Source organism: Chiloscyllium plagiosum, chromosome 6, assembly GCF_004010195.1.
Source record: "Chiloscyllium plagiosum isolate BGI_BamShark_2017 chromosome 6, ASM401019v2, whole genome shotgun sequence".
Classification (NCBI taxonomy): domain Eukaryota; kingdom Metazoa; phylum Chordata; class Chondrichthyes; order Orectolobiformes; family Hemiscylliidae; genus Chiloscyllium; species Chiloscyllium plagiosum.
Window position 1 is genome coordinate 15,793,908 of NC_057715.1, and position 19,730 is coordinate 15,813,637.

Here is a 19,730-nt window from a genome sequence, read left to right on the forward strand (position 1 = left end):
CATTGAACAGGTTTGAAGGGCTGAATGATCTTCACCTGTCTGGCTTTATGTCCAGGAACCAAACAGAAAGCACTTTCTTTGTCACTTGTGACCTTACATGATCTCAGTGTTGCAGTGATGCCTTTCAATTATTGTTGTCTAATTGCAAGAATTCACCAGTGAACTAAACTTCATGTCACCCTCCAGTTCTTCATCAAGGTCTTCTCCGCAGTGGGATAGAATACAAGACTGCACCACCTCCCCAGCCATGATGGCACCCCATCAAACTGCTCTTACCACCATCCTCCCACACCATATGGTGTAAAACATCAAAAAATTCAGAAGTACCTCCCCATTGTTGTCTTGGATTCAATTTCAAATGTGGGTAAGGACAGGTAGGAGGTGAAATCCAGCCTCAGTAACGTCATTTGAATTTTGTGCTGAAGTCAAACAGACCCCATTTGGCTATTCAAGGGGCCCTAACCTGTGGTTTGGATGTCATACATTTATGTGAATGTTCTTGAAGGAAGATAAGGTCTGTTTAAGTGTCGTGATCTGAAGTTATTTTCAATCGCTCACTCTTCAAACTTGGAAAAAAATAAGGCTTGAGCTGTCATTGAGATACAAAAACACCATTGTCAGCAGGACTGTGATGACTGACAGACGATCCGGTGAGTGCGTTAGAAGTTGAATGATCACCTAATTCATGACTGCAGAGAGTTCTTTGTTGAAATTTCCCAAAAGCTGTAAGTGTGTCATTTTGAACATTTGACTAAGTTTCAAAACCAAAGTTTGATTGACTGATTAAAGAGAGACCATTACAAGATTAAGTACTTTGGATATGGCGAAACAAAAATGATTTTTTTCAACAGATTAACCGCTTTGAAGATCATTAAAATGGGTCTCATTAACAGATTTTTCATGAGTGTATGGGTGAGACCTGTAAAGGAGCTTCTTTTCACATCCACCTAGCTCCTGAGTTCTGATGATCCTGTATACAAAACACATGGGGCAAGTAATGCATTTAAGAGCTTTGGCAAATGACAACTTCAGGACGCTTACGTAACATTGGGCACCAGCGAGAGTGGAACTGAGTTGGACTGAGTTGGATGGTCATCCATGATCATGTTGATTGGCGGGCTAGGCTTGAAGGGATGAATGGCCTACTCCTGCTTTGATTTTTTTATGTTTCTATGGAAGGCAGAGCCACAACAGAACCACAGAGTGGTCCAACATGGAAGAAGGCTTTTGGTCCACTGTGCTTGTGGTGTACCTTTGAAAGTGCTATCTAATTAATTCTACTCCACTTGATCTTTTCCCAAAGCCCTGCCAAAATTTCAACCACAAGTTATTTCCCCAAATTCCTGGTTTGAAAATGTTTTTTGAATCTGATTTAGGGAGTTTAAGGTATACCTTGATAGACACATGAACAGGAAGCTATCAGAGGGATAGAAACCACGCATGAACAATTAGTTGCAGGTTTCAATAAGAATTAGGAAATGGCTCTGGCTTGGTGGGCTGGAGAGCCTGTTTCTGTGCTGTATTGAATTGAATTAATGATTGAATTGGTGTAAAACAGAAAAGGCTAATGGGTGAAGTCCTTTCAAATTGAAGAAAGTTTTGATAGGGCTGATATAGAAATAATGTTCTGAGTTATGAGGAAGTCCAAATCCAAAGGCTATCAATATCATAAATTTGAAGAGATTGAATTGGTTAAAAGTTAAAGTTTCGGGGGATCCATAAACGCAAATGTACCGAGAGAGAGAGAGACCAGGAGTGTAAAAGCTGCAGTATTGACAAGTTAGAGTCTGCTTTATATCAATGTTATATCTGAGAGTTTTGTTTATTTTTGTAAACTTGTAAAAATGTTAAATTTCTAATAAAAATATCTATTAAAAAAAAGTTAAAGTTTCAGTCATATTTTAAACGCAAATGTACCGAGAGAGAGAGAGAGACCAGGCGTGTAAAAGCTGCAGTATTGACAAGTTAGAGTCTGCTTTAGATCAAAAAGAACAGACAATGCTTGTTCAAAACATCCCAGAATCACAGATGCCAGTCTCCACTAAACTCATTTAACTCCATATCATATCAAGGAATGATTGGAAGAAATTGCACTGCAAAGCATACGGACCCTCGGAACATTGTGGAGAGCATAAGAAGTAGGAGCAGGAATAAGTATTTCAGCCCCGCAGTCCCACTCCGTCATTTGATATGATCATGGCTAATCACATCATGGCTTCAACTCCACTTTCGTGTCTGCTCTCCATAACCCGTCATTCCATTATTTAATTAAACAATCATTTAATTAATGAAATAATTAGATAACTGTCTATCTCCACCTGAAATTTACTTCGTGTCCCAGCATCCACCAGACATAATGAATTCCATAGAATCACGACCTTTTGAAAGAAGTAATTCCACTTCACCTATATTTTAAATCTGCTACCTCTTAGTCTAAAACTATCATCTTTCATTCTACATTTCCCCACAAGAGGAAGCATCCTCTATCCATCAACTTTGTCAATCCCTTTAACATCCTATAAATCTCAATTAGGTCTCATCTCAATCCTCTAAAATCGAGAGAGTATCGGCCTAAACGCTCTCTCTTTCTTCATAAGACAAAACCCCCCTCCTATCTCTGGAATCAAGCAATTGAATATCCTCTGAACTGCCTCCAATGCCACATCACCCCTCCTCAAGTAAGAGGACCAAAACTACATGCAATACTCCAGGTGTGGTCGTATTTGCTGTAGTACCATTTCCCCACTTCTATACACCATTCCTTTGGTAGTAAACGCCAAAATTCCAATTAGCTTCCTTATTACCTCCTGTACTTGCATACCACTTTCTGCAATTCACATGAGGACACCCAGGTCCCTTTGCTCAGAAGATCACTTGCGTTTCCCTCCATTCAGATAATAAGTTGTCTTTCTATTCCTCCAACCAAAATGGTTAAACGCCATCTACCAAGGGGTGGCACAGTGGCTCAGTGGTTAGCACTGCTGCCTCACAGTGCCAGGGATCTGGGTTCATATTCCTGCCTCAGGCGACTGTCTATGTGGAGTTTGCACATGCTCCCTGTGTCTGCGTGGGTTTCCTCCGGGTGAACTGGTTTCCTCCACAGTCCAAAGATATGCAGGCCAGGTGAATTGGCCACACTAAATTGCCCAGAGTGTTAGGTGCATCAGTCAGGGGTAAATATAGATTACGGGAATGGGTCTGGGTGGGTTACTCTCTGGAGGGTCAGTCTGGACTTGTTGGGCCGAAAAGCTTGTTTCCATACTGTCGGGGATCTAAAAATCTAAATTTTAGTCTAGTCACCCAACTCATCTGTACCCATTGGTAAAGAGTTTACTTTTTCATTGCAACTTAATTTCCCACCTACTATACTGTCATCTGCAAATTTAGCTGTAGTACCTTTTATCACTGCATCCAAGTCATTCATGTAGGCTGCAAATGTCACATGTACCGAGGCAAAGCTTTGTCTTGCGAGCAATACAGGCAGATCACATAGTTAAGTAGCATCGATAAGTAAATAATAGGTAGCAGCGGCAAAAACAAAAACACAGGTACAGGCAAATTTTAAGAGTTTGTGAGTGTATTCAGTATTCTAACAACAGTAGGGTAGAAACTGTTTCGAAACCGGCTGGTGCGTGTGTTCAGGGGAGCCAAGGACCAAACCATATGGTACCCGGCTAGTTGCTTCTTCCCAACCAGAAAAAATCCCATTTGTCCCAATTCTCATCACTGTGGACTTGTGCTGCAGTACCTGCTGCGCCCATAGCCAAGCTGTTCAAGTAAAGCAACAACACCGGCATCTACCTGATAATGTGGAAAATTGCCCAGGTAGGCTCTGTATACAAAAAGCATTACAAATCCAACCTGGCCAATTATCGCCCCACCAGTCTACTCTCGATCATTGGTGCAGTGATGGAAGGTATCACCAATAAAGCAGCACCTGCCCGCAGATGCCCACAGTTTGGATTATGCCACTAAGTTCCTGATTTCATTATAATTTTGCTTCAAACATGGACAAAGGAGCTGAATTCCAGATATGATGTGAGACTGATGGCTCTTGATATCAAGGCCACAGTTGACCAAGTGTGGCATCAAAGAGCCTTAGCAAAACTGAATTCAGTGGGAATCGGTGGAAAATTCTCCACTGGTTGGAGTGAAACCTGGCACAAAGGAAGATAATTGTGATTGTTATAGATCAGTCATCTCAGTTCCTGCAGAGATTCCTCAGGGTGGTGTTCTCAGCCCAAACATTTTCAGCTGCTTCATCAAAGACCTGCCCTCCATCATAAAAGTAGAAGTGGGGATATTCAAAGACAATTGCACAATGTTCAGCACCATTTGCAACTTCTCAGATACCGAAGCAGACTACATCCAAATATAACAAGCTCTGGACAATATCCAGATTTAGGCTGAAAATGGAAAGTAACATTCACGCTACACTAATGCCAGGCAATGGCTGTCTCCAATAATAGACAACCTAGCCATCACTCCTTGACAATCAATAGTGTCGCTACTGCTGAATGCTGCACTATCAACATCCCGAGGGTTACTATTGATGAGAACCTGAACTGGACAAGCCAATGTAAGTGTAATGGCTACAACAGCGGGTCATAAGCTTGGGCTCCTGACTTGCAAAAGCCTGTCCGCTATCAGTAAGGTATAAGTCAGGAGTATCATGGGTTATTCCCCTTTAACCCGGATGAATGCACCCCCAACAAATCTCAAGAAGCTTGACACCATCCAGGTCTAAGCAGCTCACTTGAATGGCACAACATCCGCCACAAATGCTCAGTAGCAGCAGTGTGTATAAGCTACAAGAAGCATTGAAGACATTCACCAAACATCCTTAGACACCACCTTCCATGACTACTTCCATCTAGAAGGACAAAAGCAGCAAATATATGGGAGCACCACCACCACTTGCAAGTTTCCTCCAGGTCTTATACCATTCTGACTTTGAAATACATCGCCATATCTTTAATGCTGCTTGATCAAACTCCCAGGTCTTCCTCCCTAACAACATTGTAGGTGTACCTGCACCAAGTGTACTGCAGTGGTTCAAGAAGGTAGCTCACCTTCTCAAGGGCAACTGGGGACAGGCAATAAATGCTGGCCCAGCCAGAGATGTCTACATCCCACGAGTGAATGTTAAAAACAAACTGTGAGTAAACAGCAGATCAGGAATCTGGACAGAGAAGAGTTTAAATTATAATATGTATGTTGTAATGGTTGGCATAAAGTTTAAAAGTGTCTGTAACACACCAGAGTTACTTACATTTCACAGTAATAAGACTGGCTCTCCCTGCATACGTATGAAATAGACAATCAACCAGATTTTCTGAGTCTTTGCATCAATTTGTGAAGTTTTCCAGTAACACATCCATTAGGCTTTCAGTAGAAATTGTTTGCAGAGTGGCAAGAATGTGGAACTTGTCACCACAGAGAGTGACTGCGGGGAATAGTCTAGACATATTTAAGGGGCGCAATTGTAATTCTAAACATACATTTCCACCATCCTAACAGATAATGCATTTCAGCATACAAGTTATTGTGGTCAAAAGTAAACAGTCTTATAGGTAGGGGTCTTTTGGCACTAATCTTATACTCAATGTATAAATTTTATGCTCTGATTAAATTGTCTATTAGTTGTGCTCTTTTATAAAGGGAACACTGTTGGGTGGGTCACCAGTAGGTGCCACCTCAAACTTTCACAGATACTTTTAAACTAAATTGTTCAGAGATGTTATTACACATCTCTGGAGCAGGGAAGGGTTGAACCCAGACCTCCCGGCTCACTCATGCTGCCCCAGAAGGGGCCCTCAAACTCAACCTTCTACAGATTTGGGAGCAGCACCAGGTGAGTTTCTGGCACTTTCACCTGCTTTCATCGGAAGTCCCACCTCCTCCCAGTAGAAGGCTCTGCACTTCCGGTACCAAGGTCGCTAATAGAATTAGTGGAGGAAAAAAAAATTGCAGAATTTCAAGCAGCCTTTTTTTTTGCTGTTGTTTTTGTTTAAAACCGCGTTCAGGGCGTTAATCGGAAAGCAAGTGGCGAGTGACAGTGTCATCCTGCTGTTTCAGGTCAATTTCATTTGAAGGGATTCTTGTCTTTGCACTGGATTTAGTGTCAAATTGAAACCTTCCAAATAAATCTCTGGGAGATTGCACAAGATCAGACAGAAGGTTGGTCCTTTTTTTTTCAAACTGCGATGCTTTTTGTTGAAATCGGTGCAAAAGCCGTTAAAGGCTGCAGCATTGCGAATGCAGATGACAAAAGGTGAATTTGCCGTTGGAGATGCTCAGATTTAAAGGGCCGTTGCCATGGTTGCATCATTCAAAGCAAGTGAGGATAGGTTTAAATCAGGCCGAAGGAAAGCTGTTTACTTTAGATGTCGTTCGCAAATTAGATCGTTTGCACATTCATCAGTGTAATAATTTGACATCCTTTTGCACCTACATTAAAAAAAGAGGTTAGGTCTTCAGTCAGTATAAATAGAATTTTTTTGGAGTATGGGATTTATTTTCTTCATACAAAGCTCCATGTTTTTTCTGCTCTGAACTAGCTATCAAGAGAAGTCATTTTAATTCATGTACTCTTGTGGAAATAGATGGAATGCCAAAATTGATCTGCTGAGATTTTGTGATCTCCAGACTTGGTCATCCTAAACCTCTCTCAGACTACCCTCCCACATTCTGTCCTCCCAGATCTTCAGCTTCTTCAAACTCTGCTGCCTCTATCCTAACTCACCCCAAGCCTTGTTCACCCATCACCCCTTTAGGATGCCAATGCAGCAGTGTCACAATATTAATTCCTTATCCTTGTTTCCAGATCCGTTTGTGGTGTCACCCCTTCCTAGCTCTGTCTTGCCCTTTTTTGCCCATAAAGCCCTTCAGAACACACTGTTCCTGCAGTTCTGACCTCTTGTGCATCTTGAATTCTAAATCACTGAGCCATCAGTGACAACACCTTCGGCTGTCAAGTTTTTGGTCACTTATCCAAATCCAACTTTATGAGGCTCCCTTTTAAATTTTGTTTGATACCTCTCCTGTGAGATGCCTAAATGTTTTACTCCTCCTGAAAAAGGCACCCTTTTCTAAGGCTTTTCATCTTGCACTTGTTAGGATAATCTGCAAGAAATGCCAATGTAAAGTGGAACAACGTTTTTATACTGCATGAGTATAGCATGTTGATTGGCTGGCAAGTGGATTGCGATCGGTAGAGGCTTTACCAGGCAGAATGCACCAGGTAGATGATGATTTACAGTTAACTGCCAAGCTTTGATAAAGCATCTTAGCCAGCTGGAGTCCACTTGTCAATTAATCAGCACTCACTTCACTTACAGTATAAAAGGTTTTCCCTTTTTAAATTGACATTCTTGAGCATTGTCCGAATGAGTGTGTGATGAAAATATTTGACAAAATATTTTCATCAATGTATATTTTCTCCAATCAAAAGACAAGGTTTCACCATGTTAAAGATGCTATATATTTAGCCTTTCAAGCCTTCTTCACGAATTCATTAGATTTGGTGGATTATAATCTCAAACCCACATTCCTACCTCCCCTGATAACCACTCAACCCCTTGCTTACAAATAATCTGTACACCTAATTGTTAAAAATATTCAAGGACTCTTCTTCCAACACCTTTCAGGAAGAGAGTTCCAAAGACACTTAAATCCCCTGACAGAAAGTTTTGCTTCATTAGTTTCAAATAAATGGACCTTCATTTTTTAAACACTGACCCCCTAGTTCTAGATTGTACCATAAGGTGAAACATCCTTTCCACAGTTACCCTGTCAGGATAGATCAGGATCTAGTAGGGTTTAATCAAGTTAGACCTCCAAACTTCACCGGATATAAGCTTAGTCTGTCCAACCTTTCCTGATAAAAAACCGACGTATTCCAAGTATTATTCCAATATTCCATTTTAGGCAGCACGGTGGCTCAGTGGTTAGCACTGCTGCCTCACAGTGCCAGGGATCCGGGTTCAATTCCCGCCTCTGGTGACTGTGTGAAGTTTGCACATTCTCCCTGTGTCTGCCTGGGTGTGCTCTGGTTTCCTCCCACAATCCAAAAAGATGCGCAGATCAGGTGAATTGGCCATGCTAAATTGTCCATAGTGTGAGATGCATTAATCGGGGTAAATATAGGGTAGAGGAATGAGTCTGGGTGGGTTACTCTTTGGAGGGTCAGTATGGACTTGTTGGGCCGAAGGGCCTATTTCCATACTGTAGGGAATCTAATCTAAGCCTTCTCTGAACTGCCTCCACTGCATTTAAATCCTTCCTTAAATAAAGATACTGATATTGTACAGAGCAGTTCAGATATGGTCTCACCAAAACCCATGTAACTGAAGCATAATGTGCCTAATTTTATGTTCCATTCGTAACAATAAATGATAATTCCATTCCTAATTATTTGCACTGCCTGATATTCTAGTCTTTTATACTTCATGTATTAAGTGACCCAGATCCTTCCATATCTCAAAGCTTTGCAATTTATTGCCGTTTAGATCATCTGATTTTTTTTTCCTGCCAAAATTGACAATTTCATATTTACCCACATTGTACTCCATTTGTTATATCTTTGCTTACTCCTTTAACTCTGTCTATTGTATATCTTCTAGTAATCTTGTCAACTTCACAACTTACTTTTGATTTGAATTTGATGTGATTTATTTATTGTCACGTGTACCTAAGTGCAGTGAAAAGCTTTGCTTATGAGCAGCACATGCAGATCATAGGATGAAAAAAACATTCAGAGGCAGACAGGTTACATTGCTCAGGATATGCACTAGGCAAAATCAACATTAGCAAGCTCAACAATATTTTGGAGAGTCCGTTCATCAGTCTAATAATGGGCGGGATGAAGCTGCTCCTGAGCGTGTGTGTGTGTGTGTGTTCAGGATTCTTCTGCCTGACGGAAGAGCTTACACACGGAAGAAATTGTAGGAGATCATTACTGGGATGCAATGGGTCTTTGATGATGTTGGCAGCCTTTCCGCAGCAGGGATCCATGTAAATGGAGTCCATGGATGGGAGGTTGGCTTCCATGATGGTCTGGGCAGTGCACACCACCTTCTGTAGTTTCTTATGATCCTGGGCAGAGCAGTTGCCATACCAGGCTGTTATGCACCCAGACAGTATGCTTTCAATGGTGCACCTGTAAAAGTTGGTGAGGGGCGTTGTGGACATACCAAACTTCCTAAGCAGCCTGAAAAAGAAAAGGTGTTATTCTGCCTTCTTCATTGTCGCATCTACATTTTCTACTTACCTTTGTGTCATCAGCAAATTTGGCAAACACCTTCCATGTCATCATCCATGTCATTCATATAAATTGTATGTATTAATTACAGTACATCCATTGGTTCCCCCTGTTCACAGCACATCCAATGTCCTCATAGAACTGAGGTAGATTGGTTAAATGTAACTTCCCTTTTAGTCTTCCTGGCAAAGTGGACAAGTACAGATTTTGTTATGTTATGCTCCCAGCCCCTATATTTTTGCTGAATCAGCAAACCGTTCTAGATTTCTTTGCAGACACTTTGTCCTATTTTTATGTTACTTCATGTCATCAGCAAATTTAGCAACCTTCCACGTGGGCCTTTTGTTCAGGTCATGGGTACATATTGTGAATAAGTGACATTCCAGAATAAGCTGATGGGTGAGATAGAAACTGGGGGAGGGGCTCTTTGGGGTGGGGAATATTGGAGTTCAGTAAGAGTCACTGAGGGGGTTTGGTTCTGGAGCTAACCAATAGTTAGGCTAGTTTTTTTTCTCTCTTGATGTTTTCAGCTATCCAGGTAAGTACAATGAAACTGTAGTGTTTGCAGCAAGTACCAAGTGGATCTTATCGACTATGAGATCTTAGATTGGGGTTGTTACTCTGGGGCCAATCAGGGAGCTCTGTCTGACAGAGATAAACAGGAGATTCCTTGTGTCTTTCACTGTCTCTCACACCTGCACACACACATGGGTGCTGGGGAAAAAATAAACAGGAGTGTCAGAGGTTCTGTTCACCCTGAGAGCTGGCTCTGAGGGAACTGGATCAGTGTCAAGGATTCTCCACATGTAAATTAAGGGTAGCTTGGTGATGGGATACTGGCCTCTGTGGCGTAAAAAAAAAAACAGGAGATTCCTTGTGTCTTTCACTGTGTCTCACACCTGCACACACACAACATGGGTGTGGGGAAAAATAAATAAACAGGAGTGTCAGAGATTCTGTTCACCCTGGGAGCTGGCTCTGAGGGAACTGGATCAGTGTCTTTCAATGACTTTCCACGTGTGAATAAAGGATGACTTGGTGACGGCATCCTGGCCTCTGTGGAGTTAGTTCATCTGTCATATCACTTCTTATCCTGACCTTCTCCGGGGAAAACAGTCCCAACTTTTCCAGTCCAGCTTCATAACTGAAGTTTCTTATCACTGGAAGCATTAACAAAAAGGAGATTCCTTGTGCCTTTCACTGTGTCTCACACCTGCACACACAACATGAGTGCTGGGAGAAAAATAAGCAGTACCGCTGTTAGACGGTAGTGTGGGGGTACAGCAAAAAAAAGAAAAAAAGTTTTTAAAAAAGTTAAACAGGAGTGGTGATGGGATACCGGCCTCTGTAGAAAAAAAAGGAGTTTTAGGCTGATAGCTGGCTCTGAGAGAGCTGGATCAGTGTCAAACAAAAAAATAAACAGGAGATTCAGACAGTCTCCTCATTCTAGGGACCGGCTCTGAGCTGGCTAGTCAGAGTCCGTGTACTGTGCCCATATAAATAAAGGGTGACTTGGTGATGGAATACTGGCCTTTGTGCAGTTATTGTAGAGACTGTCTAATATCTCTGACTCCAACGCAGCAAAATATCTCTGATCTTACATCTGGTCTCTGATGATCTGGAGACCAGAAGCTTTGGGCTATTGTATTTGCCTGACTATTATTTTTATGTTGACAGAATTCTTTTCTTGAAAAACCTTGATTTCAAAGATGTTGAAACGGAAGCAAAGTTCAAGAGTGGAGAGTCAGCCTGTTACAGACTTTGGACCTGATGAGATGCTTACAGACAATGCTGATATTTTGTGGATCAACAAGCCGGTAAGTTACATTTGTGGTGGAGGTCTGACATATATTTCGGTATAAAAGTCTCCAAATGTTCTCCTGCCCAGCCTCATGTCCTCCATAAGCATGTGTTCATCCAAAACTGCTCCCTGTGTCCCAACGTTTCAGATGTCTCACTCACTCGTTTCTCCTGTGCTCATGGTCTTGTATTGGGCCCAGTCTAGCTACATTCTGATTTGAATCCTTAGTTTTTCTTGTTTTCAAATCCCTCCATGGCCTCCCTATCTATGCCCCTCACGATTTTATAAATCTCCATAAGGTCACGTCTCAGGGGAAGTTCCAGCCTATCCTTTCTAACTCAACCTTTCCAGTCTCAGTAACTTCCTTATAAACCTTTTTTTTGCACCCTTGCCAGTTGAATAACATGTTTCCTTTAGCAGAATGACCAGAATTGTATGCAGTACTCCAAATGTGGTCTTAGCAATGTCTGATACAGCCATAAAATGATGTCCCAACTGCTGTTCTCAATACTTTGACTGATAAAGTTGTTGTTTACTTGCCAATATTGTACAAGGCACTAATCAGACCACAGCTGAAATACTGTGAACAGTTTTGGTCCCTTATCTAAGGAAATATGGATTGACATTGAGGCAATCCAAGGAAGGTTCACTAGGCTAGTCCTACTAGGCTTTGGCTATGGAGGGACTGTCTTATGAGGAGGCTTATAATCATTGAAATTTAGATGAATGAGAGGCGACCTTATTGAAATATACAAGACTCTTATGGGATTTAGTAATTGTGCAGAGATTGTTTCTCCCTGTGGGAGAGTAAAGGATTAGAGGGCATCATCTCAAAGGGTTGCTCATTTTTATTTTTATTTACTCATGGGATGTGGGCATCACTGAGACAGCATTTATTGCCTGTCTTTAGATGCCCTTGAGGCGGTGATGGTGAGCTGTCTTCTTGAACTGCTACAGTCCATGTGCGGCAGGTAGAGCTACAATGACTGGGAGGGTATTCCAGGATTTTGACCCAGTGACAGTGAAGGATCAGCAATGTATTTCCAAGTCAGGACGATGGTGCTTGGGAGGGAGCTTGAAGATGGCAGTGTTCTCATGTAACTGATGCCTTTGTCCTTTTAGATTAAGGGCATGTGGGTTTGGAAGATTCTTTCTAAGGAGCTTTGATGAATTTCTGCAGTGCATCCTTTGGATGCTACACACTGCTGCGACTAAGCATTGGCATGGATGTTTGTGAATATGATGTCAGTCAAGCGGACTGCTTTATCCTGGATAGTGTCAAGCTTCTTGAGTGTTGTTGGAGCGGCACTCATCTAGGAGAGGAGAGTGTTCCATCAAACTCCCGACTTTTACCTTGTGGATGGTGGACAGATTTTGAGAAGTCAGGAGATGACTCACTTACTGCTGGATTCTAAGCCTCTGACCTGTCTTGTAGCCACTTTATTTATAAAGTGTAGAAGAAGGAGCAGAGACATTATGATAGCATATTAAATTCTTAGGGGATGTTTAGATGTTGAGTGTTTGTTTCTCTATGCTTGAAAATCTAGAACTATGAGTCACTGTTTTAGGATAAAGGGTCAGCCATTTTGGACTGAGATGAGCAGAAATTTTGTTCTTCAACTATTTGTGATTCTTTGGAATTCTCGATCCAGAGAAGGAGATGTGGATGCTCAGTCATTAAATACAAGAGAGGTTGATGGAATTTTCAATACAAAGGCAATAATGGGAGTTGGATTTAAGGTTCCGGGTCAATCATTGCTGTAGTTTTTGACAGTCCTTTAGAATCAAGGATGGTTTCTATCAGGCTAGACAAGTCCTCACATGCCTGAGAAGCCCAGTTCTGATTTTATTGAATGTGGAGCAGGTTCATGGGGCTGAATGGCCTACTTCTCCCCTTTTCCATATGTTCAAAGTGTTACAGCCAATGAAGTGCTTCATGAAGTGTAGCTATTGTAGTAATGTGGGAAAATACTGCAGACATTTCACACAATGTTCATCAAGATCCCACAATGAGGTAGATGAAATAAAGAAGTTCTGACAAAATACCAGTGAAATGCCTTGTTATTCTCTCCTTAGACACCTGCAGATGTTTCCTGTGATTTTATTTCAGATTTCCAGTTTCCACTCTTGATTTGATATGATAAATGACCAGATATTTTGTTTTCATTCACATCGGTTGATGGATAAATGGGAACCCTTGACATGGGGGAGAATCCCAATTTTCTCCTTCAAAATAATGGACTGGGATCTTTTATATCTAACTGAGAGGGCAGACCAGGCTCTTGGTTTTACTGAAAGGTATATCACAACTTCAGTGGGATACTTGAGTCCATTGGAAGAACATGTCCCAATTTACTGCAGCTCCATGTCAAAACTGTGTCACTCGGTGAGGAGGAATTTTTGTTTAACCAGAAGTGGTGAATTTTTGGAATTTTAAAATAGATGTTGGGTTGTTAAGTATAATCTAGTTGAGATAGACATGTTGAATCAATAAAGGAAGTGAGGGTTATGGGAATAAAGCTAGCAAAGTAGAATAGAGGAAATACTAGATCAGCCATAGTTTCATTGAATGGTGGAACAGACTCAGTGGGCTGAATGGCTTAATAGTACTCCTATGCCTTATGGTCTTGTATTGGCAGTTAATGTAGTGCTAAAAAAAACAAACTAAGTGTTGGACCGAAGGGTCTGTTTCCGTGCTGTACATCTCTATGACTCTATGATTCTACTCCAAGTATTTCTGTATGTATCATCTATTTTCTTTCCCTCTGCTTTGGCCCGTGGTATTTATGAGCCATCTCAGGTTTCAGTCCAGCCTTTCGACCAGTTTTAAATCTCCCTGAGGAGATGGTGAGGACTGCAGACGCTGGAGGTCAGAGTCAAAAAGTGTGGCACTGGAAAAGCACAGCATATCAAGCAGCATCCAAGGAGCAGGAGAATCAATGTTTGTGCATACGCCCTTCACTCCTGCTCCTCAGATGCTACCTGACCTGCTATGCTTTTCCAGGGCCACACTTTTCAACTTTTAATCTCCCCTGTCACTCGCATTCCCTGCTTTACCTGACATGATGGCTGCCGTAGTTGTCGAACTAGGGAATCATTGTGAATTTTCTCAGATTACTAACAGAGAAAATAGCTGGAAAAATTCAGCAGGTCAGGCAGCATCTGTGGAGACAAAGCGAGTTAACGTTTGGGTCCAGCGACCCTTCCTCGGCACTGATTGTAGCTTGGAAAAGGTTATGCTCAAAGATATAGGGGGAGGAGGAAGGAATAAGCAATAAGGTAGCGATGGAACCCAGAGAGAGAAAAACAGTTGGGCAAATAAAGAAGTGGGTAAAGGTTAGCCTGGGAGAACGAATAGCTGCTTAGTGGCTGACAATGAATTGTGTGTGGTAGCAGCCCCTGTGATAACAAGGCCTGGTGTGTGGGGGTTGGGCTAAGTAGAGGGGAGAAAGTGTTCAAGCCCTAAAATATTGAATTTAGTATTGAGTCCTGAAGGCTGCAGGGTTCTCGAGCAGAAAATGAGAGGCTGTTCTTCCAGCCTGCACTGAGCTTCACTGGAAATTAGTTTCTCAAGTCACAGATTAGGCCTCACTTGCTATATTGTGTCCAATTCTGGCCACCATATTTTAGAAAAGGATGACAAGGCACTGGCAAGTTTGCAGAGGAGATTTATTGGAATGGAGGGACTGAAGATTGTTCTCCTGAGAGCAGAGAAGGTCCAGGGGAAATGTAATGGTGCTGTTCCAATGCATGAATCGGAAATGCCAGTGACTAGGGTGGACAAAGTTAAAAGTCACACGACACCCGGCTATAGCTCAACAGGTTTAATTGGAAACACTAACTTTTGGAGCGCCGCTCCTTCATCAGTTGGTTGATCTGATAAAGGAGCAATGCTTCCATTTAAACCTGTTGGACTATAACCTGGTGTTGTGTGATGTTTTAACCAAATTCATGAAGAGTTTTGATTAAGTTGGTGGGTAGAAACTGTTTTCAGTGTCAAGTCAGTTGGTAACCATAGCTTGCAAATTTAAAATAATTCATAATGGAACCTCATATGAAAGGAGAAGAGCTTGTTTCACACTAATTGTTATGATCTAGAAGCACTAGCAGAATTATATAATCAGGTTCTACAGGAACTTTCCAAAGGTGCACATACTTGAGGAGGGCAATTGGGAGAGGGCAGATTTTAGGGGCATGGACGAGAAAACCAAAGTGTGCCACAAAATTGGACAGTTCTTCCAAAATGCTGCCACAGGCATAATGAGCTTAATTGTTGAATTCTGAATTGTAAAATTCTCTGATTCTGCAAAGTAACTCCGTTATTCATAAAATCCCTACATTGTGGAAGCAGGCTGTTCAGCTGAGCATGTTCACACCAACCGATGGAAGGGCATCCTACCCCAGCCCAAGCCCTATAACCCCAAGGCTAATCCACCTAACCTGCACATCCCTGGACACTTTAGGGCAATTTAGCCTGCCTCTTCCACACATCTTTGAGCTGTGGGAGGAAACCCACACAGACATGGGGAGAATATGAAACTCTGCACAGAAAAGGCATCTGAACGGATATGTTATAGCTCCTCCTTCTGGTTATTATACAGCATTACACAGGATTTACAACACAGAAACAGGCCATTCAGCCCAACTGGTCCAGGCTGATGTTCATGTTTTATGTGAACTGCTTTTGCCCTTCTACATCTCATTAACATAACCTCCTATTCCTTGCATTTGAATGTGTTTGTCTAGTTTACCCCAAATACATTTTATGATGTTGTGATCTTCTTGCAATATATGCCCATGTTAATTTTTTTTTAAATCCTCTGTCTTAACTTCCAAACTGAAACATCATTTTATACTGCCATAACTTAGTACGTGAAGGTCAATGCATTTTTGACAGATTCCTCAGTCTTTATTACAACTGAACCATCCAAGTAAATGTTTATCCATACAAAGGAATTGGAAGCGGGAGACAGGAACAAGCCAATCTGCCCCATTGAGCCTGCTCCATCATTTGATAAGATTCTAGTTGAATGTGTCTTCAACTTTTCTTTCCTCTTTCTCCCACTAATACTCTTGACACCCTTGTCCATCAAAAATCTGTCTATTGCATCCTTAAAAATATTCAACAATCCGATCGCCACTGCTTTCTGGGAAAGAGAATTTCACAAACTAAAGACTGTGTCTGAGAAAATATTTTTCCTCTGAATTAAAAGGAGGCCCCTTAAGTTGACTCTGCCAATTCTAGTCTCTTCCAAACAGGAAAGGATTTCAAAGCAAATAGAGCGTAAAAGTCAGGAAATTTTGCTGAAAAGCTATGCAAGGAGCAGGTCAGACCACAGCTGAAAAACTGAACAGTTTTGCTCCCTTATCTAAGGAAAGAAGCATTGACATTTGAGGGGAGGCAATCCAAACAAGGTTCACAAGGCTAATTCTGGGTGTGGAGGGACTGTCTTGTGAGGAGAGTTGGAGCTTGTACTCATTGGAGCTTAGGATGAGAGGCAACTTTATTGAAACATACAAGATTCTGAGGGGAAAGAACTGAAAAATGTGTTGCTGGAAAAGCGCAGCAGGTCAGGCAGCATCCAAGGAGCAGGAGAATCGATGTTTCGGGCATAAGCCCTTTTTCAAGATACTGAGGGGACTTGATGGGGTCAATTTGGAAAGGTTGTTTCTCCTTATGGGAGAGTCTGGGACAAGAGGACAGGAGCATTTCCGACCTCAACGAGTAGTGATTCAATGGAATTCTTTACCATGGAGGACTGTGGAGGCTGGGTAATTAACTAGATTCAATGGTGATATGGGCAGATTAGTAATTACTAAGGGAATCACAGGGTTATGGGGAAAAGGCAGGAGCATGGAGTTGAGGATTATCAGATCAGCCATGATCTCATTGAATGGTGGAGCAGACTCAATGGGGTGAATGGCCAGCTTCTGCTCATATGTCTCATGGTCTTATACACGCATTTAGCTTTCACCCCAACAAGTCCCCTCAAGACCAACTTGGCTTGAATAAGATCCTCTCTCATTCCTGGGAACTCCAATGGCTCACTCTACATCCCTGCCTCTTAAGAAAACTTCCTTTTCCCAGGAATCAGTCAAGCGATGTTTGCATCGCTTATAATGCAATTATATCTTTTTAACTATGGGGATCAAAACTGTACACAGTACTCCAGATCTGTTATCACCAATGTCGCGTAGCTACAGCAACATGTCACTATTTTTTTGTAATCCATGCCTCTTCTAATAAATGACAATATTCATTCTATTTGCCTTTCCAGTCGCTTAGTGTCTCTGTAAATTGTGATTTATGTACCAGGATATCTAAATCCCTCTGTATTGTGGAGTTTTGCATTCTCCACTTGGATAATATGCTGTTTTTCTATGTATGCTGCCTGTTTTGCTCGCAAGACAAAGCTTTTCACTGTGCCTCGGTAACACGTGACAATAAATTCAATTCAATTAAATTCCCTGCTTCCTGTCAAATGAGGGAAGTTTACATTTTCCCACATTATACTCCATCTGCCAAATTTTGCACACTGACTTAATATGTCTATATCCCTTTGTCCTCTTGAAGCTTACTTTCCTACCAATTTTTATGTCATCAGCAAATTTAGCAACCACGCATTCCATCCCTTTGTGCAGGTAATTGATATAAATTATAAATTGCTGAGGCCTCAGCAGAGATTCCTGTGGCACTCCACTGGTTGTTTGCTGTGAACCTGAAAATAATCCATTTATCCTTACTCTGTTTCTTGTTATCTACCTAACATCTCATGCATTCCCCCTTATACCACAAGCTGCAATTTCTATAGTTGATTTGATATCCTTATGCCTTTTGGAAATCCAAATGTACAGTTTTCCTTTCAACTGCATTGCTTGTTATTTCCCACAATTCTGAAATCTGAACAATCTCTTTACTAAGCTTTTAGCTTAATCTAGAATGTACTGTCTTTAAATGTACTGAATGCAAATTCGATATTGCTGTTAAAAGAAAGTACTTAGATATATACTGTGGCACAGTGGTTAGCACTGCTGCCTCACAGCGCCAGAGACCCTGGTTCAAATCCCGCCTCAGGCGACTGACTGTGTGGAGTTTGCACATGCTCCCTGTGCCTGCGTGGGTTTCCTCCAGGTGCTCCAGTTTCCTCTCACAGTCCAAACATGTGCAGGTTAGGTGAATTGGCCATGCTAAATTGCCCGTAGTGTTAGGTGAAGGGGTAAATGTAGGGGAATGGGTCTGGGTGGGTTGCGGTTCGGTGTGGACTTGTTGGGCCGAAGGGCCTGTTTCCACACTGTAAGTAATCTAATCTAATCCAATCTTAAAGAAAGCAAATCACAGATGGAGACCATTCAGCCCGTTCTGCTGGTTCTTTGAATGAGTTGTCACCAGTACAACTATCAACAGCACGTGCTCAGCAATAACGTGCTCAATGATGCCAAGTTTGGGTTTCACCAGGGCCACTCAGCTCCTGAACTCATTACAGCCTTGGTTCAACATGGACAAAAGAGCTGAATTTCAGAGGGGAGGTGAGAGTGACAGACCTTGACATCCAAGGTTGCATTTGATGGAATGTGGCACCGAGAAACCCTAGCAAAACTGTATTCAATGGGTGTCAGGGGGCAAACTCTCCACAGTCGTACCTGACACATAGGAAGGTGGTCGTGGTTGTTGGCAGTCAGTCGTCTCAGTTTCGGGAGATCTCCGCAGGAGATCCTCAGGGTTGTATCCTAGGCCCAAATATCTTCAGCTGCTTCATCAATGCCCGTCTTAAGGTCAGAGGTGGGGATGCTTGATGCTGATTGCGCAATGTTCAGCGCCATTCACAAACAGTCCATCTTTAAATGCTGCATTTGTAGGTGACAGAAATGGCGGAGGGTGATGCAATGTAGACAGAGGTTGGTGGGGTGGAAGGTGAGGACCAGGGGTGTTCTGTCCTTGTTGCGGTTGGAAGGGTGGGGTTCGAGGGCGGAGGTGCGGAATTGGATGAGATGCGCTGGCTGGCATCATCAATCACGTGGGAGGGAAAATTGTGGTCTTTAAAGAAGGAGGCCATCTGGTGTGTTCTGTGGTAGAACTGGTCTTCCTGGGAACAAATGCGGTGGAGGCGGAGGAATTGGGAATAGGGTTTTGCATTTTTGCAGGAGGCAGGGTGGGACGGGGTGTAATCCAGGTAGCTGTGGGAGTCGGTGGGTTTGTAGAAAATGTCAGTGTTGAGTTGGTCACTGTTGATGGAAATGGAGAGGTCCAGGAAGGGGAGGGAGGTGTCAGAGTGGTCCAGGTGAATTTAAGGTCAGGTTGGAATGTGTTGATGAATCATTCACCTCCTCACGGGAGCACAAGGTGGTGCCGATGCAGTCATCAATGTAGCGGAGGAAAACGTGAGGAATGGTGACGGTGTAACCACGGAAGATAGACTGTTATACGTAGCCAACAAAGAGACAGGCATAGCTGGGGCCCATGTGGGTGCCCATGGCTACCCCTTTCATCTGGAGGAAGTGGGAGGATTCAAAGGAGAAATTGTCGAAGGTGAGGATCAGTTTGGCCAAACAGATAAGAGTGTCAGTGGCAGGGTACTGGTGGGGATGTCGGGAGAGGAAGAAGCGGAGGGCTTGGAGGCCCTGGTTATGGCAGATGGAGGAGTAGAGGGACTGGATGTCCATGGTGAA

At 42.4% G+C, this 19,730-nt stretch overlaps 1 protein-coding gene across 5 annotated transcripts in view; it reads left to right on the top strand.

The window, feature by feature from the left end:
- Nucleotides 1–5,941: 5,941 nt before the first annotated feature.
- The window catches only part of nalcn (sodium leak channel, non-selective), a 284,414-nt gene continuing 270,625 nt past the window's right edge, over nt 5,942–19,730 (top strand). For all 5 annotated transcript variants that reach the window (XM_043691273.1, XM_043691274.1, XM_043691275.1 and 2 more), the window contains exons 1-2: nt 5,942–6,180; nt 10,940–11,079. In XM_043691273.1, the coding sequence (XP_043547208.1) occupies nt 10,972–11,079 (108 nt within the window). In that variant the 5' untranslated portion in view covers nt 5,942–6,180; nt 10,940–10,971. The remainder of the gene's footprint in view (nt 6,181–10,939; nt 11,080–19,730) is intronic.